Source organism: Crocuta crocuta, unplaced genomic scaffold, assembly GCF_008692635.1.
Source record: "Crocuta crocuta isolate KB4526 unplaced genomic scaffold, BGI_CrCroc_1.0 scaffold168, whole genome shotgun sequence".
Lineage (NCBI taxonomy): Eukaryota > Metazoa > Chordata > Mammalia > Carnivora > Hyaenidae > Crocuta > Crocuta crocuta.
This window is the reverse complement of record NW_027532591.1, coordinates 1,369,536-1,387,899: the sequence shown is the minus strand read 5'-3', so window position 1 is coordinate 1,387,899 and position 18,364 is coordinate 1,369,536. Positions and strand designations below refer to the sequence as shown.

The window sequence follows — 18,364 nt, the reverse complement described above, 5'->3', positions numbered from 1 at the left end:
AGTTCTGAGTAGGCAGTGGAGACACAGAGAAAATAAGGCCTGGCTCCTGCCCTGGATTAGAACAGATTAGAGTTCTTAGCATCCTTCCCAACTAAAGCGTTCTTGACGAAAAGGTTACTGGTTTTTGTGTGTTGGTAGGGTGGGTATTTTGTTTTGTTTGTTTTTTGGGGGTTGGGGTTTTTATTTTGTTTTTTTGTTTTGTTTTTTTGCCTTTTAAAGGTTTTTGTTCTTGAAGAGATTTGAGTGGTGACTCCCCTGGGGTGGTTTGGCCTGGCCTGATTTCTCACAGATTCTCCACCAATACACACTGAACACCCCCAGGGGGTGAGTCACTGCCTAGGCCCTGTGGCTGGGGTAGGGGTTGGGGAGTTGGGAAGGGTGGTCATGGTACAGTATGCACCCAGGAGACAGAGTGATGGAATGGAAAAAGCACTGGTCTGGGAAACCAGAGTCCCCAGTCTGCCACCAAACGACTGTGTGATCTTGGGCAGACCCTTCCCCACTCTGAATCTGCCCCATTTGTAAAATGAAAGGCTTTGACTAAGTGTTTGCACAGGTTTCTCCAAGCACTCATGTTCTGTGGTTCTGTGATTCTAGGATTGTCTGGGGAAATATTGAGCTGCAGTCCAAGAAAGTCCCAGCTGCCCTTGCCTGAACTGATTCTCGTTGTCCTACACAGAGACCCGAGGGGCGGAAGCCCAGCGAAGTGGCGCATAAGAGCATTGAGGCAGTGGTGGCCCGGCTGGAGAAGCAGAACGGCCTGAGCCTGGGCCACAGCACATGTCCAGAGGAGGTCTTCGTGGAGGCCTCACCGGGCACAGAGGACATGGACAGTCTAGAGGATGCTGTCGTGCCCCGGGCTCTGTATGAGGAGCTGCTGCGCAACTACCAGCAGCAGCAGGAGGAGATGCGCCACCTCCAGCAGGAGCTGGAGCGGACTCGGAGGCAGCTGGTCCAGCAGGCCAAGAAGCTCAAGGAGTACGGGGCACTCGTGTCTGAAATGAAGGAGCTCCGTGACCTCAACCGGAGGCTCCAGGACGTGCTGCTCCTGAGGCTTGGCAGTGGTGAGTGCCCCAGCAGGCCACCGACCACTGCACGCGGGGGGATGCCTTGCTCAGCTCTTCAAGGAGGGCACGGGGGAGAGACGGAGGCTCGGGAAGGGCAGGGGCTTGGCTTGGCAGTCACCACAAGGTCAAGTCGCTCCCCTCCCGCAGTGAGTCTGATAGGAACTTTTGAGTGCAGCGGCCCTAGCTCCCCACAACAGAGTGGGGAACGCTGGCAAGCGTGGCACTGAGAACAGGGGCCGACAGAGTATCTGCCACCTCTCATTCATGCATTCGTTTAGCGAGAGGTGATTCCTGGGGCTGCCGGAAACGCCTCCACAGTAGTTTCAGCACCGTGAAGAGAGCTAGACATGGCCCTAAGAAAGTGTATCACTTTAAGTCAGAAAGTGCTAAATGCCACGGGAGGGATATGGATAAAATGATAGAATTCAAAAGATGGAGAAGTTGTTTGTAACTGAGGGAGACTTTAGGAAGGAGGTGGGGTGGGCCTTGAAGCAGACCTTGAAGGGTGGGGGGATCTCAAGGCACAAGAGGAGGCAGAGGGCAGCAGCCATTGAGGACTGGAAAGTACCCTGAACATGCTAATGAGATACCACACATGTAGTTTGAGGACAGATGGTTGAAGACCTTGAAAACCATGCCAGCTTGGGGTGTCATACTTGTTTGGGAAGGAATGAGAAACGCTGAAAAGCTTTGAGGGTCTAGAGGCACATGACCTTGGAAGGATTGCTATAGAGATGTAGAAAACTCCTTTGGTTTGCTCGCAGAAGAACTGATGCTGCAAGCGATATTAATAAACTAAGTTTTTAAGTTTTCTCACCTAGTGTGGTTTAGAAGTAGGATCGGGAGATTGAAAGGCAGCGGCCTTGATGGCAAGGAGAAATGACTGCCTAGTAGAGAGAACAAGATGGAAACACTCTCTCAAAAATAAGAATCCAGGATTATAAAAGCTAAAGGCCGGTCAGTATTGCAGAAACCAGTGAAGCACTGGTTCCTAACCTCCACATCCCCAGAGGACAATCAGTAACAACCCCATGCCAGTGTTTTTGGTTTTTTTTTTTTTACCTAAAAATGGAAGTAATCTAGTCTACAAATATAAGTTCTATTCCCAAAGTTTAAATCAAATATAATTTTGTACTCAAGAAGGAAGATTTGTGTTATCTAGATAATAGATTTATATGTCAAGCCTCATCCATTTCTCTTTGATGTTTAGATAAATGTGCTCTTACCCTACCTCACTTAAATTTATAGACACCTTTTATATCTTCAAGTGTGTCCCCAAGGCAGCATCTCAGTAGATCTTCAGAATGGCTTAGGGAGTCAGCCAAGAGGCCTTTCAGTGTCGTTGTCACAGAGAAGGAAACTGAGGTTAGGACTTACCCAGAGTCGCTGGGGAGGCAGAGACAGAGCTCATGTCAAACCAAGTGCCCTGATTCCTGGGCTGTAATTTCCTTACTTCCCAATTCTGCCTTGGCCTTGGCCCTTCTTCCCAAGTTGTAGCCTGTACGTGACACTAAAGGCCACATGGGGTGTACAACCTAAGGAGATATTCAAATTCTATATCAAAATAAAATCATAAAGAGAAGCCCTAATTGTAAAAATTTGTAAAAGCATTGTTGGTCTTGGAGTGGGGAAAGAACCGGAATTTTCAGAGAACAAAAGTGTTTCCTGGTCTTCAAATGAATAATCTGTGTTTTCATTGCACTCAACGTGATGCTCCTTTTGTAAACTTGTGGGGGAAAATGCACACTAACAACAGAAACTCTCTACACCGTTTTCAACTCCTAGAGAAACTGCCTGTTTTATATCATCATAAACCGAACTTAAACTCCACAAACCACTCCTAAGCCTCTGGGGGCAATAAGACCTACTACATCTTGCATCATTATGTGCCTCTTTAGTCTTAAAACACTTAGACAAACTTGACCTCAGCTACAGTTTCAGTGTGTTGAACTTTCCAGGCTCTCCTACCCCATAGGCCTTAAATGCCATCATGAGGATCAGTGGCTGGCTCTTCCCTGATCGGAGTCACCATTGTCTCCATAGTAGATAGACTAAATATAAATCAGCACAAGCTACGAGTATGTGTGGAGCACCCACCACCTGCAGTGCTCCGTGCTCTAGGGGCCATGGGCATCCTGGAGCATCACAGTGACAGCCCCTGACCTGGGAAAGCTTAAAGTCCATTGATTAGCACTTGTTAAATGGAGAATGATAATGGGCCAAGTTCTAAGACAAACCCACAAGAATATAATAGAAGGGTTTCTACCCTAAGGGAAGTTTGTATGTTTTCATGGACATCGTCTAGTCTTTGGAATCAGCCAGGCCTGGACTCAGACCCAGCTTCCCTACTTTCCAACTCTGGCTTCAGGAACCTTCTTTCCTTCTTCTCTTTCTGCCTTACTTCCTTTCCTCCTTCCCTCTTTTTCTTCCGTAATTATTCACTGGTCTCCTGCTGTGTACCGGGCATTTTGCCTAGTGGTAAGAATTTAATATAGTTAAGATATAGCCCTTGGCCTCTGCCCTTGAAGAGGTCAACGTTTGATGAAGGAGACAGCCACTGACACAAATATGACAGCACAGGGCATAAATGTCACCATAAGGACAAAAGCACCTGGGGCTATGGGACTATAGAAGAGGGGTACCCACAGAATTTGGGGGGATTGGGGAAGAAAGACTTCCTGAAGGAAATTACATCTAAGCAGGGGCCTGAAGGGTGAATTTTTATGATCCAGGTATAAGTGAGTGGGTGGGAAGAGTGAGGAGCAATCTCTGCAGAGGGCACCTCTGTGAACCTTGATGTTCTCATCTATAAATTGGAAATAATAACATCCCCCTCACAGCCTTGTGGAACAGGGCATAACGCCTAGCATTCTGGTTGGTGCTCACTTACTGTCAGCTTCTTTTTCACACCGTTTAGTGGAGGCGCTAAGGAAGGGCCCAATTTGGTTTTTAACTCTCTCTCCCACTCTATCTCCCCTAACTAGTAATTGGCTATATGACCTTGCATAGGTTAACTATCTTCTCTACCTGTCAGAATCTTCTGTTATAGAAGATAAAGGGGAGGGTACGTGTGTGTGTGTGTGTGTGTGTGTGTGTGTGTATACACACATATACAAATACATATAGATAATACACTTACACATATGTTTCCTTATTCATTCAGTCAGGCAGCTGACATTGACCTTATGCTTTCTGAGCATAGGGGCCTGGGGAGTACAAAGAAGACTAAGAGGTTGGAAGCTGGAATGTGGGTAGTGATAGAGGTAAACATGTAAGCATGTAGTTTAAATGCAGTGTAATGAGTCCTGGGCAAGGGGCTAGCCTGGCCTTTGAAGGTGGAGCTCTCTTGGTGAGTCTGGGAAGCTAGCCTCTGCTGTAACAGCTCCTCATCTGTACATACCATCAGGAAACCAGTAACATGACAGAAGAGCCAAAAAGTGACTAAAGCCTTCTTCCTTTCTTGGCTTCATGTGTTCTGTGAGAGCAACATCCTGAATTGTACCATCCTTGGCTCCCTGGGCCTGCCTCAAGCATTGTTCTTAGAGGCCTGTCCTTGCATATTTTCTCCTGTCCACTTTGCCTGGGGGCCCAACTCAACAACCTTTGTCCAGGTTGGGTGCTGAATTGTCTACACCGTAACAGGCAGATTCAGAGGCAAGAGAGGCCAACAGGTCAAGGATGCTCAGTTTTAAAACTCCCTGCCCAAAAGAATCATTGCTGACTCCCCCAGCCACTGGGGTTCTGCAGGTGGTAGATGGGAAGAGGCAGAGAGCAGGAGCCAGGCCCTTGAGCCTGATGGAGACCTCAGAGTGGTAAGTGGCCCTCTAGCAGCCAGGAGTTATAATGGTGCACCTGGTGGAGGTCAGGGACAGAATGGTAGAGGACAGCAGCAACATAGTGTGAGATGTTTCAGAGACTGCCCTGGTGTCTCACTTTTTCATTCGTGCATTTATTAATTCTTCTTTTGTTTCTTCCACAAATACACAGAAGCTGGATCTAACAGGGAAGAGTCTCTAGCACATGGAGTCCAAGAGTCCTAAGAGAGCTTATCTAGGAAATGGACTGGTCCCCTCGTGTCGCTGATGAGGAAATACTCTCAGAAAGCGTCACAGGCCTATTCCCAGGGGTCTCCTGACACCTGGTCCTGTGTGCCTGTCTCTGGGCCCTCACCTACATGGCCTTCTGTAGCCCTTGGACTCCATTGTCACGGATATGGAGGTGACTCCTTGGCCCCAGCCCCCCACAAAGAACATCTTCTCTGTGAAACAGACTTTCCTTTCTGTAATCTTAGCATAAGAAGTAGCCTTCTCTGCTCAGAAGGAACCCCACTGTCCTATCCTGAGGGCCTCTCCTCTCAGGGTATCTGTGACAACATCAAAATTAAATGAGGAAGCAAGTGTAAAGAATAAAGGAGTGTGACCAGCTTATTATGTTTAATAAATGCCAGTCTCTTTGTCCTTCTCTGCCTTTTTTTCCCCGACCCTCTCCCAAAGAAGTAAACGCTGAGGACACAGAAAGCATGCAGATAATTCCAGTTGATAAAATAGAGATTTATTTGTGCATTTATTCATTATTTTCATTCATTCAGCAATTATTTATTGAGGGCATGCTTTGTGCCAGGACTGCATTAGGTGCTAGGAATATAGAAACAAACCAAGATGGTCCTTTTTTAAAACATTCACAAGCTAGAGGGTTAGCTTAATGTTTATTAAACTGGAGCTTGGCAGACTCAGAATTCCGAAGGCTTGGGGAGAAGCACACAGGGAAAAAGTAATTGCCAGGGGAAGCTTTGGCATAGGAGAAAGAGTAAACTTTAGGGTCTCTCTTGGGTTCTCCTCAGCTACATTCCTTGTCCTTAGAGGTCAAAGACAAAAGCTTAGATATTGTCCTCAGTTTTAGCACCACAAGTGCCTCTCAGATAGTTGCATTCATTTTGGTGTGACTCGGGGAATGTTAGTCCAGCGAAAGCTGGAGAGGGCTCTGTGAGGAAAGAGAGAGGAGGGCGTCATCGCTGCCTTAGAGATGCACACACAGTCCATTGGGGAACACAGACCTGTACACAACAGGACACAAGGCAGAAGAAAACACATGCTGTAATTGCACAAGGGAGGCTTATAATGGTTTTAGATTTGGGGTGTGCTTAGTCAGGGAATGTAAGTGGAAATGATGAGTTCTGACCAGAAAGAGGCATAGATAATAAGCATAATAACAGTAATTCACATGTGTGTGACACTTCACAGGTTTCAAAGCACCTTGATATTTTTATGTCATTGGACTATTGCGATAGCCTTATTGCAAGGCCAGGTAAGGCTGATTATCTCCATTAGAGTGAGGAGAAGCAAAAAGAAGAGATAACCTCCCTGTTGGCCAGATCACAAGCTGGTTGAAATTTTTGAAGGGGAAAGCCATTGTGGTCTGCAAATCTGTCTTGGCTCTTTAGAGCTGGGTTTCTATCACCTCTGTTCCCCTCTGGGCTCATGCCTTATGTTCTGTCCAAAGTCCGTTAAAATACCAGCTTTGATCTTTAAAATCCTTTGCGGTCCGAGCTGGATTCTTTAAGTACAGGTCTCTGATGGTGCCTTTGAAAAGGCAGCTAATGTCAGCCAAATGCCTCCTGCTGGCCTTCGCCTGTGCTGGAGGCAGCCTGGGCTTTGGCAACAGATATTACTTGGGTTTGAATCTCAGCTCTCTGGTTCAGTACCCATGCAACTTCAAGTAAATGACTGAGCTCTTCTCAGCCTCTGTTTTCTCCTCTTTGAGATAGATATCTTAATGCCTACCACATACCAGGAGAGCCACCTTGGTGATTAAGAGTCTGCATGGGCCCAGAGGTTGGGAATACTGGAGTTTTGAACCCTGGCTTTTCCATGGTCTAATTTGTTACCTTGCGCAAGTTACTTAACTTTCTGGGCCTTAGTTTCCTCATCTGTAAAGCAGAATCGATGGTAATACCAACCATTATGGTTCTTACGAGGATTAAGTGAGCAAATGGATGTTAAGACCTTTGTCCAAGGGCTAGCACATAGTAAGTGCTCAGTGGGTTCAGCATATATGATGTAGGATCATTTGAGGATGCACGTGGGATAATGTTTGTACGATGCTTGGCATATTGTAGACTCTCATTGTCCTACAGCAGAACACAGGTACAACTGTCTTGGCATAATCTTTGGTCAACCCCTAATGCCTCCCGGTGATTGCTACTGCCCTTTACAAGTCCTCCGAAATCACTCTTGAATAATCCACTTTACAACTTTGCCTGGCCTTGATCTCAAACTCACTGGTCTGTAGTTTTTATAATTCTCCCTCCACTCCCTTTTCCTGGACAGAATTCCGTCTTCCCATCCCCAGTCCTCAGCCACTCCTTTTAACCCCCTCAGTCCTACAGACTGGCTCTTCATGGCTCAGTTTCCTCTCTGCCAGGGCTCTCCTTTTGGGGCCTGTTCACCTCAGAACACTTTTCCATCTCCTTCGGCTTCAGTGTGTTCTCATCAATAAGCAGGAACACTCACAGAAGTTAGGCACCGAGGGAGGGCCGACGAGGATGGATGTGCATATCCCCATTGCAGGGGTGGAACCATAGGAGATCCGTGGGCTGCCAGCTGCCTCAGTGAGTGGTGGAGCAGGGCCAAAACTACTGTGCCCTGTGCCTCCTCCACTTGGATCACTGGAAAAGATCTAGAAGTGAGAGCTGGAATTGTTTCTCTTAAAGATAAAGGTTATCTTCTCTACTCTGAAGGGCCTTTTGTACCACTGACTGAAAGATTGTCCACAGTTCCTCCCACATTGTTTTAAGAACAGATTTCAGAGTGGCAGGACACTTCAGGACCCTCCTTTTTCTCCTGGGGCAGTGGGGACGGGGCTGAGAGACAAGTCCAGGCTGTCCCTCTGTTACTTGCTTGGGGAGTCAGAACACGTAGGAGCTGCCGGACTTTTCTCCATTGCCAGAACAGGAATGCGCTTTCCTCTTAGACTAAGGCTTTGCCTGATGGTCATTGCCTTCGGTGTGGCCATGTGGCAGGCTTATTCCCTGCTGGATTTGCCAGAGGAAACGGAGGTAGGAAAGGGCTCCTTACAGACAAGAGCTGGCCTCTCTGAACATCTGTTTTGGGCTTGACGTTAGGTGCTTGTCATATTTAAAACAGCCTCTGCAATAGATCATCTGCAATAGGATCATCAGCTGAGGCCCAAAGAGTAGCCTCAGAGAGATTAAGTAGCTTTCCTGAGGCTATACAACCAGGAGATGGTGAAACCAGCTTTCAGATTGAGGCCTATCTCACTTCTCCATGTACCAGGCAGGCTGATCACACAGGCCCCCAGACCCTGTGTTTCTACAGCAACCTCATCACCCCTGCCTTCATGAGTAGACCTCCTTTGTGCACTGCAGTGGATTCTGGGACTGCTGCTTGAGCTATTGGATGGAAGTAGTTTTTATAAAAATTATCTCTTTAAATGAGAGCCCAGTCCAACCCCTCACCCCCATCTTATAGATGGGAAAACTGAGGATCAGAGAGGGACCAGGACATGCCTGTGCAATATGGAATCTGAACAAATTCATCATAATGAAGCAGCAGAAGGTTAATATTGAGCCAAGGTGGATGAATGAAATCAGTCTGGTCACCAGGGTTCAACAGGGCCCAGAGTCTGGCCATACTCTCCATTTCTGTTCCATGCAGCTGAGTTTGGTTCGAGGTAATTCTTAAAGTTGCAGCACCCTAGTCCTGTAAGGAGTCCCAGAATTCACTTAGTACAGCCTCCCACATGGGACAGGAAGCCTTGTGTAGCCTCCTGGAACATCCCTGTAAACACAGGAAACTCACTCACTGCCTTCCAGTGCAGCCTATTCCATTATTGGATGGTTCTGACTTAGGGAAACATATGTATGCAAGAACATTTATTAGCTCTTCCTTTGTTCCAGGCCCTATGCTGGGCACAGGGAAATTAAATAGCTAAGACCCTAGAACTGCCTTAAAAAGTCACAGTCTCATCAGCAGATGGGTAGAATCCAGAGTGAGCCTTGCTGTGCTCCTGGGCTCCCGGGGCACTGGGAGAGGCTATAGAGGAATGCTCAGTAGGTGACTGGGGCAGGGGTACTGTAGGTGGCTGGGGAAGGCCCCCAGATGAGGAACTAATGAGGTTCATCCCAATGAAGAGGAAGAGAACAGCACCCCAGGCAATAGGACAGCCTGAAGAAGACTTGGAGTCTATAAGAGAAGCTGGCTCTCACAAGCAGGTTCTGGCTGGACCTCAGCAGAGAGGTAGATAGGAGGGAGTGCATGTCTGGCAGGGCAGCCTCATGGTGTTCTGCACATTCCTGACATTTGGATGCTATCTGAGCCCAGATGGTTGGGTGGGGAAGGAGGTGGTAGAACCACAGATGAAGAACCAGCCCAGCTTTGACTGCCCACCAGCTGGCAGAAGATAGGCTCAGAGCTCCTTGGGCTGAGATGAATCTTGGGGACTCCCCACTCATCCCCACTGCCCCCCATGGAGATCTTCACAGATTGCTCCCCCATGCCCCGGGAAGGTCAGAGTTGAACTGAAGGTCTCACAGAATGGGCATTTCATGAGAAGCCTGTGAAATCTGAAAAGTGCAGTTAGCTGAGGAGGTATAGACTAGTGGAAAGAACAGGTCTTTGGAGCTAACAGTCCAGAATCGGAGTACTCACCCCTTGTACAACTTTCAGCAAAGTACTTTACCATTCTGAGCCTCTACAGAGATAATAAGATCTATTTTTCAGGACTTCCATGAGGATTAGATTCTTTCATTCAACACATATTCAGTGGCTGATGTGTGCCAGAGACATTGTACTGGGTGCTGGGGAGATAGCAGTGAACAAGATCATGGCTGACCTTGGAGTTTCCATCTAGCCAGGGGGATGTGAAACAAATAATTACTTGATATCAGGGTGAAAAATACTGCAGAGATTTTTTTTAAAGGAGATTTTGACATAAGGCATATAACAAAGAAGACATTCAGTAGGCATTGGTCATGTTCCCAGAGAGAAGCAAATAAGTCATTTGAAATAGCCATCTACAGTTCCTCAGAGTGGGGAAATTGCCTTGACCCCCATGACTGGGGACCTGGGCCCTGGCCTGCCATGCCTTGCTGGGCTTCTGCCCCATGGTAAGGGGATGTTCACAGGTCCTTCCCAGCTCTGCTGCTCTGTGGTTCTGACTCCCAAGGAGGAGACCCCACTGTGAGGACACCCATGTGAGCTGCAGGGACTTGCCAGTCTGGTACCACAGGCTATACTGGCTTTTCCTGCCTCTGCCCAGCAAAGCCTACTCCAGCCCTTGTTCACAGAAGGCACTGGGAAAATGGGGAGTGAGAGGGAGAAGGACCCAAAGAGCCACTGCTTACTGTGATCCCATCCCCTGCCTGACCGCCCCTCCACCTTCCCCAAACCTAACCACACATCAGTGCTCCAGCCAGAGCTCACCTCCTCTTTGAAGCTTCTCAGGGTCGCCAAGTCAGTAGTGACCTCTCCCTCCCCAGACTTGTGCAGATCGTTATGCTGGCCACTTCCTGGCCAGTCAGGGAGCCTTGATTATGTGCCACTTGCCTTCACTGTATGGGGATAGCTCTTCCCCCCAGCCCTTTGCTCCCAATGAGTTCCTGCCCATCCATCCTCTAGACCCGCACACAGAAGTATGTGGCTGTCCTTCTGAACCCCCCCTAGTCTCCTCCAGTGCAGCATCTTTTCGTTTCTTTTGTTCCCAAGTCTTTATCCTTACCCTTGTCAACCACATGGGGTGGTGACCTGTTGCCTGTCTTTTGTTGCCACTGAGCTGTGAACCAGTCAGGGCCATCTAGCCTAGGACTGGCACTTAGTAGGTGCTTAGTAGATTCTCACTGAAGGAATGAGACTGGATCTGTCCCCACCCTCACTGGAAGCATAAGGGGGTGAAAAAACAGATGTGTAGTGACAATAGCAGGTGAGTAGCAGATGCCTTTTGAGAAGAAATGATAGGGTCCGTAGGGATCCGCCTGCCCAGCTCTGGGCCATGTCCCCTGCCTCTTTCCAAGGCTCCTGTGCACCTCCTTCATTGTTACATAGCTGTTCCCGTGCTCAAGTCTTTAAAACAGAGTGGAATTCACTGTCTTCTACCCAGTCCAGTGTGCCTCTCTGCCACAGTAGGTGTTCCGAATGCATTTAAGAATTTTGACTTGATTGACTTTGCATTTAGGAAGAAACTAGAATTATACCTGTAGCAGAGAAACATCCTATGCACTGGCAGAAGTAAATGGAATGATTTAGTATGTTTTAAGAGAAGTCTAATATTATTAGCCTTTCTGTTTCAGCAGAAATCAGAACTAGTATTTACTGTTCAAACATATACACATATTTTGAAGACATAGATGACTTCTGAACCTCCTGGAAGTCACACAAGCATTAACTTTTTAATTAAGTTTCTAACAAACTTAGAAAGGTTTTCAGGAAGAACAGCATTAGTGTAACGTAAGCGAGACAAAATCAGAAAGATATAATTGATTTATTCACTGTGCCAACATTTATCAAGCCCCTTTCTCTGCACCATGATTCCCATTTTATGGAAGACGCCCCTGGGACTTAAAGAGGTTAAACAAATAACAGAACCTGGACTTGCACCAGGTTTTCTAACTAAATCCTATGCTCGTCTGTCAAATCACAGCTATTTGTATGCAAAGAAATGGAGTTTCACATGTAAAATTCTCAATTTCTTCAGAATCAGGGCAATGCTGTATTTTCTCCTGGTCCCAGTGCCTTACAGGCCCCAGATCTGGGTATGCATTCAGGGATTGCTACTGAATGGGTTCCTGAATGACTGAATGAAAAGACAAACACTACCTTTTATGCTTTTGTAAAAGCTTCCTTTACCCAGCTGAGAGGCTTCTCTCCATGGAAGGTGTATTTTCCCCAAAATAAACCTGAAGTGGATCAAAAGGCCTTTTTTTTTTTAATTCCTACTCTTCCCACAAAGTGGAAAAAGTTCCTTTGTTACTTAAAATATCTGCACCAGATCGTACAATGCTGTCTCTTAGCACAAGTGCTTATTATTGTGGCTAATTTGGTCACATGTGTTTGAAGGAGAACAATGCCTCAGAAATTTTTAAAAGCAAAACAGCAATCTGAGGCATTTGTTGTAATGAGATGTAAATTGCCAGCATCGGTAGTAGAGCCGACTAAAATTTGCAATGAAATGTTTTTCTCCCCCTTCCCTTAAATTAAAAGCACTAGAGGCCCTCCCTCTTCTCCCCCAAAGAAATCACATGCTTTTTTTGTTCCTTATCTCTCCGATTCTATCATACTGAACACCCTACTTTACTCACAGATTCATTCTTTTGTTTATCTGCCATTTCCCGAGCCTCTGTTCTGTGCCTACCTCGGTGCTGGGCTCCTCCAGATGCATTATCAGCTTGCATGGTGGCCATTGGTAATCCCATTTTGCAGGTAGGAAAGTTAAGGCACAGAGAGGTGAGGTGAATTGTCTGAGGATATGTAGCTGTGACTCACTCCCAGTTCCCCTGAGGAATCCCTTTCAAGGTGTGCCTTTGGCAGGTCTTCCCTCCTCGCTGAGGCTGAGGAGCCAGGTACCTTCTGTTTGCAGTGCTGAAGACAGGGCAGCTGCAGAGAGCAGTGCTGACACCTGGCAGCCCCCGGCTGTGCAGCAGTGCTGACGGACAATGGTAGGAAATAGTTTTCCTTGAGAGCCGGAAGAGCCCAACACAGCAGTCCCTGAGGAGACTGCATGAGCCCAAGGGAGCACGGGTGTGCCATGGAGGACCAGGACCTGCCCTGTATGCACCAAGGCCATGGTTTAGTGGTGGACTAACTGAACAATCCAGGAATAATTTGTGCGTGAGGGAGGTGGAGCGGGCGTGCGCATTGTGAACCAAGTACCCACTCCACACCTGACTCTGGCATAATCATTTCATATATGCGGTCCACTCACTGAATCTTCTGTCTCGCCGGGTGTCTGTTGTCATTCCCTCTTTCAAGTGAGGCAACAGGGCCAACAAAGTAATCATTAATGTGGAAATTACCTGTTGAGGATAGAATGTGAACCAGACACTGTGCTGAGCCCTGGTCTCTGAAATAAGGAGACACAGTCCCTGCCTGACGTCAGGCCTCACTGTCTAGGAGGGGAGACAGGTCTAGAAACAGCTGAGAGCATCTGATTATATGGGGTTGAGGGGTCCACACGGGGACAGAGCTCACCCACTTGAGGAAGCTTACAACCCACCGAAACAGTAAACGGGAAATCCAGAATTTAAACTCCAGTCTCTGACTCCAAGTTCCAAGCCAAGGGGTGGAGAAAATTGTTTTCTCCTTTTGAAGAGATGGAGGAGGTGGCATTTGAGCCAGGTCTTGAGGTCCTGGTGGAGTTCAGCAAGGTGGACGTGGACGTCTGTGGGGTAGACTGATCCGACAGCAGGAGCGACACAAGCACGGACTGGGCAACCAGAAGCAACGGTGTGGGGAAGGCCCGGCTGGCACACGGGAGGGGAGTCTGCCTGGGAGGTAGGGGGCGTGTGGCAAGGGGGCAGCAGAGGGTGGAGCCAGAGAAGAGTCTCTCAACCCTCCGTCCTGATGCCCCTTATATGTCTCTCTGTAGCCATCGGAATCGTCCATTCTGTCAGCTGTTTCCAATTTCTATTTGACAGACCTAAGGTCTACTTCGTGGGTTACCGGAAAGGTCACAGTAGTTCAAGAACCGCTCCCACCCACCCCAGCCTGTACCCCTGAGCACCTCAACTCAGCAGCACGGTTTTATTTCAGAACCTTTGCCCTAGCCTGTTTAAGTCCCTGCCCACCCCCAACCCTCTCCCCTCCTGTCACGAAGAATTTACTGTGAGAACCCACAGTATGCCAGCCAGTGTTCTGGCTGCCAAGACTGCACAGAGAATAAAACTTTGCCCTCAGAGAGCTTCACAGTCTAATGTGGACAACAGACAGATTGGCAGATGATTACAGACAGAATTTGCTAGGAGTGCTTACAAAGTAGAGAGTCTCCCTACCTGGCAGTGATCAGAGCAAGGCCTCTCAGAGGAGACACCTAAGCTCCATTCCTGGCATTACGCAAGGCAGAGACATTAGCACATTCAGAGACACAGAGGCTGGGACAGCACGGCATATGGGCATATGACCGCTGAGCAGAGGTGAGTGTCAGGCAAGAGCATGAAGTGAGCACCAGGGCTAGTGAGGAAGCTGGTTGTTCTGGGCCTTAAGGAGGCTACAATGTGTGGCCTGATTTTGAGGGTAATTAGGAAGGAAGGTGTAGGCAAGGAAGGACTCAGTTTTAAGGAGATCTCTTTGGCAGCCATTGTGGAGATGGATGGGAGAGAACTGGACTAAAGTCAGAGCTGAACTGGACTCATTCTCTTATCCAACATCTTCCTCTCCTAGAAGCAAAAAGATAACTTAGAGGAGGGGCACATCTTGCCGAAGATGACCTGTGAGTCAGTGGCTACAGGGCCCTCATCCTCTCAGCCCAGCTGCTTTTCCTGTTGCTGAATGTCAGAGCAGGAAGAGACTTCACATGCCAACTGGGCCATGCCCTTTAGGGGAAACTGGAGTAATTACCTCTGCCCTGATCTCAGAAAAGATCAAATGCTCCACTTGAGTTTGTATCTCAGAAATTCAACCTGAGATCTCACATAGCGAGAAGAGAAATGCTGGCATCTGCTTCTGAAACTGTAGAATTTTTTCATTCATTCTTTAATTCATTTAGCAAATATTCAGAGACTAGGTATTGCATGCCAGGTACTGGGGGCAAAGAGAAGAGCAAGACCCAGGCCTGGCCCCTGCATAGATCACACAGTGTTAGGAGACGCCATCAGGACAGTTCTGATGCTATCTGTCCTTCACTCTGCCAACTTCTGCATCTTCAGTTCACTCACCTGCAGTCACACACTTAAAACAGCAGAGTCAGGCATAGGACCTAAACTTGCTCTACCAAGATGAGCCATGCTTTTTCATCTGCACTGTTCTGCTCCCCAGCCAGGCTGCATTCTGCTTTGTACAAGACTCATGCTTGCATCCTTGGAGACTACAGAGATTCTGTCTTGCAGATGGTAACTGCCAGCAACTCAGGAATGATATTCTTGTTCTGGGAAGCCCTGTCATGAGAAATTTTAGTAACAAAATCACCAATACCTTCTCTACCACCAGTCAAAGTCTGGGGTGTGGCAACTGAGCGTAGAATTGGAACCAGATTGTTATTTAGTGTATAATGAAGAGCTCCTTATCAAGCGATCCACATAGTTAGGATAAGGGAAGATTGGACCATGAAATTCATCAGTTACTTCAGGTATAGGCATAGCCCGGGGAACCCCCTTTAACAGTAGCTAAATCCCAGATCCCAGACAGCTCGTGAAATGTTTGTGTTGGGAACATTTCCAGGGTACTGGGCTCTCCATTGGCCTTTGGAGTTGCTCTCCTGCAACAGTTAATCAAGTCATTCAACCTTATTTACTCACTTTCATCCTGTTTCTCTGCCCTTTGGTAATCAAGACACAATAGGTGATTTAAAAAATAGTCCATCATTTTTAAAAGCTTAATGGAGAAGAAAAAATATTCCCCTTATAAACCACCACCATTTATCTAGCTTCCTTTCACTGTTTAAGCTGCACGTAATTTGTGTTGATTGCATTAAAATAAAAATCAGGGTAGCGGCTAGATCAGGCAATCAGAAGCTTAATCTGTATTGTATTTTAATTTCTTGGTTGAAATGCTCCTCCTGTCTAGGCAGATTCTAGGTCTTAGGGAGAGGGAGGCCTTTGCATTTGTCCCCACTGCTTTCCTAACCTCTGTTCTTAGGCTGTGGCCCGCTCCACTGCCTAAGACACTGCCTATCTTTAGCAAAGACACAATTTGCATATTGCAAGTGCCACCCCTTCTTCACCCCCTTCTTAACAGGACCTCTTTTCTGAGCAGGAAGTTGATTCCCCTGCATTCCCATTCAGACAATGACACCCTCAAAGACTGCTTCTCATTCATACTTAATTAGAGTCTTGTTCATTCTTGTCTTCCAATTTTCTACCTTTTCCCTTGTGACGTTCATATCTCATATTATTTTCAAGCCTGGGTTTAAGTATAGTCCAACGGACAAAATAAGCCAGCATATTTATTTTGTGCCACTATGTGCTGATAGATGCGTAGTTAAAAATATTTGCCTTTTATTGTCCTTGGAGTTCTAGACAGATCTCTTTTCTTAACTGCCTAGGTCCCGCCATTGACTTGGAAAAAGTAAAGTCAGAATGTCTCGAGCCCGAGCCGGAGTTACGGAGCACTTTCAGTGAGGAAGCAAATACGTCGTCCTATTACCCCGCTCCTGCACCTGTCATGGACAAGTATATCCTAGACAATGGCAAGGTAGTGTTTCAAGCTCAATATCCATTCCCTGCAAGTGTTTGTTAGTCAGAGTGATGATGGAGAGTTTGGTGGGAGCTTCCTGAGACACAGCGTGGCCACTTGGCCTCCTGGCCCGGGCCTCAGTAACTATTTCCAGAGTTCATGTGTTCTAACCAGTGGAGCTAAACTGGGACTTGTTCTTTTTCTCTTCCTTTTTTTTTTTTTTAAATACTGGGCCAAAGCAACTATAAAACTAAACTGACATTTTAAAATAGCTTGGTAGTGAGAAAGATTTAAAAACACAGGGTGGTTTGATGAAACTTGTCCTACCGTCCTATAAAAACCAGACACATAAAATTTATAAGGTGTACTAGAAATAAAATATCTGATTGACAGATAACTCAGTATGTATCAGTTTACCATTCATCAAGTGTCTATATGTTCTAAGCCCTGTGCTAGGTGCCAAAGATAAGCTGGTAAATGAGAAGCGCTCCTTATCCCTAAGCTGTTTCCAGGCTGTATATTCAGCAGCAGTTAGGCCATAGTCTTAGGACCACATATAACTCCTCAGACTTCCTTGTAAGGCCCTTGACAAAAACAACATGAAAGAAAACTTAAGCGTTATTGATTGTTAGTACAGGGGTGAAAACTATTGGAATAGCCTTTAAAAGTCTTAAAGTCACGTGTCATAGCAGCAGGGCAGGTAGAAAACTGTTCCAACATCCTTGTGACATCCAAATGGATTCATCTTGGAAGAAGTATATTGGAGCCCTTTGTCCAGGCACCGGTCAAATTCAGTTTTAGTGTTATATTTCTGCCACCCTGGCATACAGTACAGACATCACCTCTCATTCGCCCCAAAGAATCATCTGTGTCAGTCTGTTTTTCTTGCCTTGTGCTTCAGAAGGCCCCTGTTTATCCAGTATTGTTCCCCAGTGGGCCAATGAGAAAGAGAAGGTTGTTTTATTTGGGTTTGTCCAGATATATCCTTGTAACTGGCCAGATTGAGGCAAAAAGCAAATATTGTCCACTGTGGAAATGAAACCTGTTAGTCGTTAGGGCTCTCTTGGATATGGTGCCACACCCTCATCTCCCACTGAGCACTGCCTCCCCTGCAGAGGCACAACCGATGGGCCAGCTCATCCGCCCATTCTGTCTTGACCTGCTCCAGCCAACAGTCTTTAAAAGTCCGCTTTGCAGGGGAGAGGTGGCATGCCAGAGTGGAAATAGGCAGCCGGGACCCGAATGCTGAGCATAGGTCTGTCTCTGTCCTTTCTGTGTGACCTTGCTTGGGTGGGTCTTCCTCTTCTCTGGGCCTCAGGGTTTCCATCTGTGCGAGGTGGGACGGATTCATGCTCTCCATGGGCCTGTAGTCACTCCAAGTGTGTATCTAAATTGAGTCAGTCTTCCCCAGTTGGAGATAAAGAAACAAAAGGACTGTTCTATGCTGATTTCTTTTTAGTGATGACCGCACTGTAGAGTGACTAGAGACTTTCTCTTAAAGTAGCTTCCACGAGAAGACTATTTCTCTCTTCCTTTGAAAACTGATGGACAGTTTCAGAGCATAATGGGGGCCTCTTTTGCAAAGGTATCATTTTTCCATTTCCAGAAAATGAGTGTCTCAAACCTCATTTAATGTTTTCCTGGGAGTTACACAACAGATCTTGAAATTGCCGGTTTTGTTTTTTCATTGGTTGTTGCCAACGTGTTGCTGTAAAACTAACTTGACTTTTGTTTGCAACTGATTTGTAGTTCAGCAAAGAAATTTATGAAGGAAGAGGAAAGGAAGTGGACAGACTAGAAATGGATGGCAGCTTCCCAGAGCAGCATTCCTGTATCCTCATTGTTCTTGGCTCTGCTGTCCCTTCTGACCCTCTCTTCTCTGCCTGCATGAACAAAAGCCTTAATCTCCACAAAGCCTACAGCATTAGAATGGGATCCATTTCCTAGTAGGAAACTAGT

The 18,364-nt window shown here is 46.8% G+C and overlaps 1 protein-coding gene across 14 annotated transcripts in view; it reads left to right on the top strand.

Annotated features, from left to right (window-relative positions):
* The window catches only part of AGBL4 (AGBL carboxypeptidase 4), a 1,406,556-nt gene that overhangs the window by 1,157,166 nt on the left and 231,026 nt on the right, over positions 1 to 18,364 (top strand). For 10 of the 14 annotated variants that reach the window (XM_077779716.1, XM_077779717.1, XM_077779714.1 and 7 more), the window contains one exon: positions 680 to 1,064. The exons of 2 other annotated variants lie outside the window; for them this stretch is intronic. In XM_077779716.1, coding sequence (XP_077635842.1) covers positions 680 to 1,064 — 385 coding nt within the window. Of the gene's footprint in view, positions 1 to 679; positions 1,065 to 16,274; positions 16,424 to 18,364 lie in introns of all 14 variants that reach the window. 2 more of the 14 variants (XR_013338939.1, XM_077779720.1) reach the window with 1 other exon arrangement.